General features: G+C 36.7%; 1 protein-coding gene across 1 annotated transcript in view; it reads left to right on the forward strand.

Moving 5' to 3' along the window:
• The window catches only part of LOC128895376 (E3 ubiquitin-protein ligase MIB1), a 417,384-nt gene extending 406,008 nt beyond the window's left edge, over window positions 1–11,376 (forward strand). The window contains exon 10 of the mRNA XM_054157912.1: window positions 11,312–11,376. Within this exon, the coding sequence (XP_054013887.1) occupies window positions 11,312–11,315 (4 nt within the window). The 3' untranslated portion in view covers window positions 11,316–11,376. The remainder of the gene's footprint in view (window positions 1–11,311) is intronic.
• The last annotated feature ends 276 nt before the right edge of the window (window positions 11,377–11,652 follow it).

Below are 11,652 nucleotides of genomic sequence, written 5' to 3' on the forward strand. Positions count from 1 at the left end.
TGTAATAGTAATATTGAACGGTGATAAACGTACAGATCGTGTGAAATTGTGCTTGCAGTTATACAGAGCCAATTATTAGAACGGGTACAGTTCTACATATTAAACAGCCTTATTGACGACGTCGAAGCACGTATGCAATTGATTATTGAACATTAATGACAGGTTGACGATTGAAGCGCATCAGAGATTAATAATGTATATTTGAGAATACAGTTTTCTACAAGCAGTATCTACTATACATTATTCTTTTCTCAGGTTGAATTTTCCGTACATCACTGTTTCTTTAAATCGCGGGTCACGAAAGGTGGAGATAAAACTGAGAAAATATAATAAATATTTCTTTTATTGTATGTTATTGCTGTTTCAATTTATTAACAAGTGTTTATAATTTTCAGTCTTAGTTTGTGTTCATTATATTTCAACTAATATTTCAAAATATTGGAATACTATATGAACTCCCACACGATGTGGAATTCAAAAATTTAATGTGTTATAAGTTACCAATTTAATATTTATATTTCAGAAAAGATTTTTATCTTTGCCTTTAATTTATATTGTAATTATTTTGAATTTAAAGAATATTTCAACTTAATTATTCAACTTAATAAATTTTAAGTATATATGTACTTACAATTATATGTAGTCATTAAATAATATTTATACTATTTAATTAATTTTTCCCCTTATCCTGTCAATAGAATATCAAAATTACTAAGTAGTTAAAATTAAATTGATTCAGTGGATAAGTTTGATTTAATTTTGTACATATGTATAATTGGTATAAATAATATTATCGAATATTTCTTTTAAATTATTATTAGTTACTAATAAAAAGAATCATTTGAAGTAGCATGAGTTGCATAAGAACACAATAAAGTCGGAACATTTGGATAATAAAAACATTTTATTACATAGCATTGCAGTAATCTCTAAAGAAAAATTTAAATAGTCTATAGAATAGAGTGAGGAATAATGAAGTTGATATCAATTCGATAATCTGAAATACATAGACTACTATAATATAATAGATAGTAAGAAATATAATAGAGTACATTGCTCTAACGTCAACTAACCAATTCCTCTTTTCTAAAACTCTGCAATCATTTTTGCTGGCAATCGTGTAGCGGGAAGAACCGAGATATAAATCGTTCTGACACTTTTGATGTCGCGTCCCGGCTGCCCTGTTGTCTGGACAGACGTGATAATCGTGCAACATCCAGTTGAAATCTCCGCGGCCGCTGGATGTCCTGTTGTCGCCGAAAGGGAAAAAGGGGCTGTCGGGAATATGACGCAAAAGAAGCCGCGAAATGGCGCATAAACTCGCTTGACCACGCGAACACGGAGGAAGACACCCTGTCCGTCGTTGATTTTACGATCGGCCAATACCTTTCGATAGGCTCTTCCGATAAGAAACGAAAGCACACGCTGGACCTACCGATCCTGTCGACAGGTCATCCGCGATTACCATTTACGAGGAGACGCGCCATTAACTCAACAATCGTGGCTTTGGTAAATTCCGCCGATCGTCGCGTCTCGTGTGGCTTGACCTTTTCGCTGGAAATTATGTTAACAGTGGAGATTACGCGCCGAGATAAAAGCGACGAGTATCATGTCCTGCCACGCGACTATTTACCACGATTGGACCGTAAAATTGTTCAATATTTGTGTTTTAAAAATGAAAATCATTGCGAGACAAATAGGTCGTTAAAAAATGGTCGGTCAATCATCTGCTTGCCTTTTGTAACATTTATATACGTAAATAAAAAATTTTTCTCAATCTCGAGAACACATTTAAATAGTATGTCAAAACATGTCAAAACATTAAGGAATATGTATTTCATAAAAAGTATACAGAAATTCTGTATACAACCACTCTTAAAAATATGAAAAAAATTGAGGACAATAATAACAATAATATACACTTCTTGTAATTTTACAATCGTAGTTCTGAGATTCTATCGATGCAAAACCGTCATTTTTCATCATTTTTCACAGTTTGGATTTTGAACTGAAAAATCTAAAAAAATTCTGGAACATGTGCCTCGCTAACTGAAATATCTCTGATTTCTTTCAAAATTTTTCATGCAGCAGGGCAAGATAAATTGGTCAAAAACGTGATTCTTGTTTTTTCTTGTTTTTTCTTGTTTACGAGAGATCGTCGAGATAGGGACTTGAAACTTGGCACAGATTAGTCACTTTTGATAACCTGTCGAATACATCATCGCAAATCGAAATCGGTCTATAAGCACTTTTTATCAAATATTAATTGATTCATGGGTGAATAAACATCCTACAAGTAATTTCTACTTCGAGAAACAAAATAAAATTGACAGAGTAAAGAAGTCAGCGTGAAGTACATCGCGATTTCATAATTTCAAGAATCCTTTTCTTCAGCCGAAGAAGAGTGTACGCGAACAGAGTCTACGCGCTAGAACAGTTACGAATGCAACACAAAAATGCCCATCATGATCTTCGCAGTAACGGGAGCAGTGATTTGCATCGTAGGAGAAGAGCTGCACGTTGCAACCGAGCGAAGCGTGTAAGGAAATGCCACGTCGCGTCGACATGCAGCAACTAAATTCATCAGGCACAGCAGAAGTAGCGTTCCCAGCGTATGGCGAGCTTTATTTGTCGGTCCACGTAGAGTGGGCTCCTTTCATTCGTGGCCTACTTATCTTCGTTCTCGCTGTTATACGGCTTCCATAAAAGTGTCAACTAAATCATCACGCGTCCTCAGCCTTAACTGCGACGCCGTTCCATTTCGAAACTAGGCAGCCTATTCCAGAAGTGGCGGACGGGATCATGAGTTCTCATCATGGAGCTCTTCTTTTTTCTCCAATCGTCTTTCGCAACGTGTGTCTCCCCGTGTTGAACGTAAATGTAGAAACTCCCGCGATCGCTCGAAGACTCGTAGAATCTTCAGTCGAATCGCTGTAAGAGGTTTGCGCTGGTTTTCACGAGCTGTAAAATAGAAATTAATGGCACGTTCTCGGAGTACGAAATGATCTTGGCGAGAGTTTTTACCTCAAACGGTTTGATAGCTCCTACAGAGTGTGTAGAGTCGATTGCATGCACATATCGTGTATGCTTTATTAAAAAAAAAAGAATTGTAAGGCTACTTTTAAAAAACATTTCATAAAATAATTCAAGGTAACTGTACTAGAAATTGTTAAACTCCGATAATCAATATATTACTGGAAAATTACTGTTAAAATATGTGTTTACGGTTCGAGAAAATAAAAGTCTTTAACACTTGCATCATTTAGATACTATTAATATTAGTATGTTTGTATTAAACATTATTAGACAATATTGAATTACATTGATATTTTACGATACATCAAAGATCTTTCTGTCTTCGTGTCTAACGCTCACGTAAAGGCTACGATACAAAAATTATGCATATCTTAACAATTACAAATTTTGAATTGGTCTTCTCTTGAATCGACAGTCTCTATTTTGGCAGACGCTGCTTCAACCACAGAGTGTATTTCACTGAATGATTCGTTATAGCAACGTGTATCCCCGCTGTGCAACGCTATGAAGCCTGAAACCCATCCTGAACAGGCTCTTATAATTCTTTTTCTTTTCTTTTTCTCCTTCGAGTCGATCCTTCCTCACGATTTCACTGGGAGAAAGCGACGTGGCGCGATTCAACGGGTGTCCTCGCTATGAAACAGCAAAAGTACCCTCGGTGAATTCTCCTTCAGCGTAGGTATCGCTAATGAAAATTAGCCACAAGCGGCAGCTAATTGCGCGAGACGGGCGGGTGCTCGTTAAACGGCCTCCGCCTTAAAAATATTCCGTTAAATGGCACATTGACGAGAAAGAGAGGTGAGTCTTGTCACATCGAAACTGCTTGGGAACACGTCAGATTTATGAGGGCAGACGGCTTAATTACTCGGCGTTACACCGAAGCGCAAAATAATTACTTGGACAAGCCATGTCGAAGAGATTCTTACCCGGAGTCAACAACCAAGTCCAACTATTGGAACCCTCTGCACCGGATATCCGGTTTAATTTCATACTCCGATTTATCGTAGATTTTTTCAATATTATCCAGTATGTTTTTATAGAATATTAATAGAATGAATATAAGATTCTTACTTCGTAAACCTAACAGTAGAGCATGTTCTCACCTCTGTAAATTTGTAAAAGAATGTAATCTGTAAATATTGTCTATTTTCATGATTTCGTAAAAATATCGTTTTTTTTTTATTAATATATTTAAATGTAAAGTAAAGAAAGTTTCGTTGAGAAGAAGAAAGTGGTTTACGATTTATTACGATTTCATTGAACGACCAAACTCCCCCGAGACTCAAGAAATAAATATCCGCTGCGCGCGTAAGTCCGAGGCGAAATATTTCCGCATGCAATGTGTAAATATTATGTAGAAGAAAATAAGAATCAGAATAAGAAAGTAACTTATTGGTATTAGGTTGTCCCAAAAGTTTCTTTCGTAATTTGTACTCAATTATTTTGTGCGGTAGCGGTATTTTTCGTCGGTATTAGCCAATAGGAGCAAAGCAAAAGCCGAGCGTCGTTCGTCGACTCTCGGAATCATTCGGTTCAGCATGACTCGTCAGCCATCGAGCGTTGAGAGTCGAAACAGATGTCATCATTCATAACCTGCCAAGTGTCAAAAGTTTTTACACTATTGCATTATGGATTATATTTATATCAGCAACATGTTTTCAATGTAAACTTTTTATGTAGGGTTTAATAACAAATTGCAGGCAGTGTTGTAAAGTGTTGATCAATCTTGACTGCAAGGTAAGTTTTCAAAATCTGAATTGCGAGATACCTTTATTCATGCAGAAAACTGTTTTTAATATAGATCCATACTACCGTAGTGTTTTGAATTTAAGCTTTTTATGTAGAGCTTATACAAATGAAGAGAACCACAGGCTTGGAGGTTATTCGTTAACAAATTGCAGCAACTGTTGTAAAATGATTATCCATTTTCATTACAAGGTAAGTGGTCAAAATCTGAATTGTCAGGTACCTTCTTTCATAAAGAATATTTTTATGTAGAGCTTGTAGAAATGGAGTCATTTTCTCATTTCATCATTAACATTATAATTCCTTGCAGCAATAAAAAAAATTGCAGGTATATATAATTATTTATAAATTGAACGAATAAGTGTTTATAATTAATAAATTATATGAAATATATGTATATTTTCTTGTGTTATCCCCTCTCCCTTTATTTTACTCTATTCAATTAAAAAAACAAATAATAATTTAGACTTCTTATGCAGAGTTTACAGAAATATCAATTTTATTTGAATAAATTTAAAATAGATTCTATATAATAAATGATTTGTAAAAAGAAGTGAGATCCGATAAGAAACTTCAAAAAAGTAAAAAAATTACGCCAAGTACATGAAAAAATGGAAGACTTAAGGAGTTATCATTGAAAAATAGAAGATCCCCATAAAAAACTACAAGAAAGTAGAAAAATATGTGAAATCGAAATGAGCTGCCAGATGATTTGCCAAGATTTCCACGGCCTGGAAGTCAAGTGCTTGGCGTAGCCAGGCAAGGTCAAGGTGTCGATGAATAAGAATTATTTTAAAACGCAATACAATGAAAGTGTACTCATAATATTGTCAGAGTTTTAAATTGACAAATTACCTGAAATTCTGTGCGGGAGAGAAAGTATGGGTATTGATGATCGAAGAATGCCTTGCCTGGCCACGCCAAGCAATTTGACTTCCAAGCCGCGGAAATCTGGGCAAATCATCTGGCAGCTCATTTCGATTTCACATATCTTTCTACTTTCTTGTAGTTTTTTTATAGGGATCTTCTATTTTTCAATGATAACACCTTGAGTCCTTCACTTTTTCATGTACTTGGCGTAATTTTTTTACTTTTTTGAAGTTTTTTAAATATTTTTAACTTGAATCAATTTCCAGTGTGACAATTGAACACGAACGCTGAATAAATGGCTCCTTTAATCCTGATCAAGGGTCAATATGTGGCATTTATTCGCATCCAACGAATCGATGTACGGCCAAGTAAGATGGATGTTCTCGTTTATCTATCCTTCGGATAGTTGATTTGGCACAACAGACCCATAAAACGGGCGATTAAGTGAAGATTAACTCCTCGGGTCATAGTATGCCGAAGGGGAAACCAAAAACTACCGCCCTCCGACACCTTGGCGTTCTCATACTCCCAGGATTCTGGCTGGTATCGTTCTAAACATCTCAGTGGATTCCAAGAGCAGGCAACGGGCACCCTGGTACGCCCTCACGGGTAACGGGATTTAAAGGATTCCGTTAATGGGGTTACTCTGCCTCGTCGTTATAGGGTCGTAACGGCTTTCTACCCAAGTCCACCGCGTACAGCCTCGTCGACCCTGATCAATGCTGAATTTCTCGTTTCTGGAATCCTCTTGATACGATGCATTTCATTAGCACGTTGCAGATTACGTGAATTCCTCGCTGGGTAACTACTTTGAATCCGCCTCGTTCTGTGTCGAGGATGTCGAGTTCGAAGTGTTCGCGATGGTTCGCGGTGTTTTGCGCTCGTTTTCCATATCCTCTTAAAACCGCCACGTACGTTCAACGGTTAGGTCGTCTTTGACGAGTAAGCACTGCTGATTGCGTCAAGGAACAGCAGTTCAGTCCGGTACCTCGATATCGTCGACAGAAAACAGGGTGTCACTTAATATTATTCAATTAAAGACCGACGTTCACGGAAAACAGATGCACATATATGGACCAATCTAACATTGGAGAAAACCTCATAAGACACTGTCGCTAATAACCAAAGGTTGATGCGACGGTACATATGTAATAAAAAAAAAATACTTTATTATAAAATTCGACGTGCCGTTACAAACTGCTCTGCACGCTGTGAAACTGATAACTACATAGTTGCTGGATAAAAAACTAGGGCCTTTTATTTCGGAACTGGACTTTGGGCTATGACTGGATCGGAAAGGAAGGAGAGTTTGGAAGCTGAAGGGTCGTGAATGTTTTGGTTAAAGCAAAGATTTGGAATAGGTCAGGAATGATTAAAGGAAAATATTTACTATAAGTGTATAACAGTGCGTTTTTTATGTTGTTTCAGATTGTGTAATTTTTTAAAGTCATTGAAATTACTTTATGTGCAAGTGTTATACAGGATGAGTCACCTAACGTTTGCATGTCGAATATCTTTGTTGTTTGTTATCACAAGGATAAAGTTGAGTGGTTCAATGGAACTCTGATGATGCCGAAAATATTGTTGATTTTTATGCCATTTTTTTGAAGATATCAGGGTCACCTTTATTTTTTAAAATGGAACCACCCTTTTTAAAACACCTACAATGATAGTCTCTTTCATTAGGAATCTTTATATTAATACTTTACGGTTTCTCTTTCTTTGCTAGATAACTAGGTCCTAGGTACTCTCTTTAACTTTGACCACTTTCAAAAACAAAGTCCCTACCTTACTCTGCATATCGACAATAAAAGCACCAAATTTTCGCTCATTACTCGACGTGGGAAAGAGAACCATTATCAGAAATAGCTACTATCACATGTCGAATATTCGCATACGAAATCCACCACCAGGACCGTGAAAAAAAGGCGGAATAGAGTGGCACGCAGCGGTGCAATTCGTCCCGGAGCAATTCTTTTCCCAAGTCGGAGCTTCTTCTCGGTGGAAGAGCGACGCCGCGGTAGACACATAAATTTCTCTATCTCCGCGCTCATTACAATTTTATCTTTGCCCCGTTTGATTTATTCGGAAAGTTCAGTAACTTCGCCATTGTGCCCGCGGACCAGGGAAGATTGCATTGTGCGCTGCACCTGTAGGAGTAAAGGGACCAAGTTTCGCGCGCGATATGCTAGCAACCTGAGTCGTACGAATATTTCGTCCTCCTCCTCTTCTCTTCTGGCTCGACCTCATCCTCTCGTGTCCCTTTGCCACGTTCCACCAAAACCACTTGGCCGGACCCGGTCGACATGGTCTAGAGAATTTTCTTCCAGTGTCTGGTGGATTATTCGAGCTCCCGGGTTTAATTAAAATTTAAGGCAAAGCGTGTCCGTAAGCCATAAGTCGGCGACGCTCGTTAAGCGACACGGGGCCGTGCCATTAATTATTGTTACAGGTGTTTGCTGTTAGTGATGCAAACTTAATTTCGAGGGCGGGTTACGCGGCTGGTCCGAGCGATTCGTACCGGATCGGCGTAAATAATTGAAGCCTGGGAGTTTAATTTATGTCAGGAAGGCGGATTCCACTTCGCCGCCGACCCCGCCCCGCTAATTGAAGTAGTAACGCGAGTTTCATTCCGCGCGATCATTTTTTAACGCCCACCCTACCCCGAGCGAATTTCGCCCGCGGTAATTAGAATCGTCGCTGGCCGTTGCACCGCGCCCGGCCCCCGCCGTCCGCGAATCGCGAAATTAGTTTTTAAGTGGCCGGCGGATTTTTCTAGGAATACAGTCGCTAGCTGCACTTAATATAGATTTAATTTCAAATCCGTGATGATTCCGCACTCAATTTACGACGTATTCTCTAGATACATTGATAATGTATCGCCAACTTACAGGCAGAACATCGTTCGAATACATTTTCATTTACGTGATTGTTCAAATGGGGAATTATTTATTAATATAGGAATGGGTGTAGAGTTTTTGGCTGATTTTAATCTTACTTCTTAATTAAAGATGATATTTAGAATTGAGATTTCGTCGTTTGCTTCCTATAAATTCTCTTGCTTGTGTTAAGATGTTTAGAAGTATTTAGTATTTCAAGGTTCGAATAAAAAATGATGAAAATATCCTCTATTTTAGAAATCAACGCAGGTCGTTTTCAGTAATAAAATTTATGTTACGTATAATTTTATACACACTTTTGTGCACTTGATTTGCAATGTATTCTTCACGTGGATGATGAATTACTAACTTAGAAGTAGGGCATTGTTCAAATATGCTTTTATTTAAATTATTTGTAAAAGAGGGAATTATTTATGAAAATATATTCGTAGAGTTTTTGTCTGATTCCAATCATATTGTATTTCTTAGTTAAAAATAAACTGACATTTCAAAATTTAAATAAAAGAAGATATAAATTATTATATATTCCTTATTCCAGAAATCTAAATCGGTTATTTCAAATAATAAAATTATATGTTACTTATTATGTCTTATATAGTATTTGGTATTTGTTGTGTTCGTGTTTAGTAAGTTGAACTAATTTCTTCCAAATTTTACCTTCTTGTTTCGTACCTGGATTATGTAACAAGATTAAATAATCAGGTAGTTTAAGTTGTGCATTTTATTTTCCACATATACGTATTTTGCATAAATTTTGCACATGTGTTTCCTAATGCAACAAATCATAAGAGAAATGAAGTATTATTCTATTAGTTTAATACCGCATCTTCATTGTACCAGATCAGTTAAAATATGATAATAAGTAATTAGGAAAAGATAGAAAACATCGTGACTTTCTGTTAACTACATTTATGATAGAAAAGCAAGATGTAATTAAATGTTATCGTACTTCGATAAGTTCACTTCTTTTGTATTACGGTACGAATATACAAAAAATAGGTTGTGAAATTAAGTCTATCTCTGGTGATTCGTGTCTTTTAATTATAATGTTGCAGTAGTAATAAAACTTCCGCTCGGCGAGAACAAAGGTACAGTTTTGCAGCGTTGGAAATGCTGTATTATCGCAGTTCTCGGGGAAATATTTAAAGTAGGTCTTCGTTGTTTATAGGCACAACACAATTCCTGTGAAATAACAGTGCAAGCGCTGAAGATAAATAGACTGTTGTAAGTAAAGGGGAATGCGTCACGCAGAGAGAGATGATTTTTTTATTTACTGTACCTTTATCAATGTTTGCAACGGCATGACAGATTTTATCATCGTCCCGCTAAAATAAACGGGACTGCTTCGTTCCATCGTCTAGTATTTTTTTCCGTTCGAATAATGCACACTATCGATATTGTTTCTCAAAAAATCGTACTTAAATTTTCTTTGATAGTCCATTCTGCCATCAAGTATTACGAACGACTAAGATTTTGAACAAACACTCTTGTATTTCTGTTTACTTATATCAAAATTGTTGTCTGTAGAATTTCCTGATGAACCTCTTATAGGAGTTCTTTAAAATATGTATATTCTTTATAAAAATTGTATTGTCTTTTAAGAAGTTCCTTTTGTCGTTTTTTAGTTATTGAAGCACTTGTTTGCTTAATAATAATTATAATAACTATCATTTCCACAAATTAAGTAAACTTTTCATCAAAATATAAAGAGCAACTAAGTAAAACTTTGTTTCGTTAAAATTGTTTTTTTTTCTAACTTTCTTTCATATTACCTAAATACATTTATAGTTGTATCAATAACTAATAGTTATTAGTCAGTTGACTTGCGTTCGTTACAGTTGAATTACTAGTTCAATATTTTGAAGGAAGTTAATAACCCTTTTATGTTTTTCCTTTGATTCGAGAATCGACCTATGCTTTTCACATTTTCCCCATTCATGACTGCCTGATACTTTTTTTTTATCAAACCTTGCGATTTCGAACATCAAAGACCAACATTTTCTTATACTTAATTTGCCTTTCTATTTCCATTAATTTCAGCGATATTTAACTACAATAAAGAAGTACATTATCCAAAAATACAACGACACCTTTTATCTTTTCATCACGAATATTAATCATTAAAAAATGCATCTCAAACATATTTAATACTCTGTGCATCAAGCTTTATCAAATTATCAATTGGGCGATGTTCTTCGTTAGTCTTTTTAGGATCATCGAGTTCGCCACAGGCCCATCGTTGTTCACTACAAAAAGCTACAAACAGGGAGAACAGGATCGAGGCGATAAGAGGATCACGTCGATCGCAGATCATAAACAGGAGCAGTGTGCGCGTCGCGTACTCAGACTGGACCGACACGTCATCTTTAACGATCCTACCAGTCGTAAAAGCGTGTCACTGTTACTTTCCACCCAGCTTCAGGATTGGCGAAACAATTCCTGAGCCCAGCAACCACCATGCTCCCCTTCTCGGCTATCTGTACGACGAACCTCTCCGGGGAGCGAGCACAATACATCGTGAAATATGAGTGCACGCCGCGCAGAAAGAGGGACGCACTCGGAGAGGGTTGAAACTCGACAGACGAGAGGGTGGCTGACGGATCGCTGTACCTATTAATTATTAGAACGAACCGAGGTGTTGATCACCCCCGAGTTCCCTCGTTAGTTATACCATTAGACCCGACGTCTTGTTGCTAATTGCTGCCACCTGGAAACTTGTGGCCAGCGTTTAATACAATATCTTCCCTTTGTTGTTTCAGGTAAGTTATCAATGATGACTGGTGTCCTTTGATGGTGGCCGACGCACAGGTGTGAAAATGTGAGTACTTTGGTGTGTTCACCTGAATCTTGAGGAGCTTTAGCATTTGTAATCGATGGTATTACATAAATGAAATACAGGATGTATTTACTTTGCAACAATACAAAGTGTTTCACTTAAACTTTGCATGGTAAATATCTCACGTGTTTTTTGTGATAGACAAAAATATTGGGGGAAAACATTGTTTAATTTGAATGGAACATAATAATAATAAACATAAAAATAGTTTGAAGGTCATATTTTCTGAGATTTCGTTTTCTCAGATTTGCGTATTTTAATTAT

Source organism: Hylaeus anthracinus, unplaced genomic scaffold (assembly GCF_026225885.1).
Source record: "Hylaeus anthracinus isolate JK02 unplaced genomic scaffold, UHH_iyHylAnth1.0_haploid 5, whole genome shotgun sequence".
NCBI classification, from domain to species: Eukaryota; Metazoa; Arthropoda; class Insecta; order Hymenoptera; family Colletidae; genus Hylaeus; species Hylaeus anthracinus.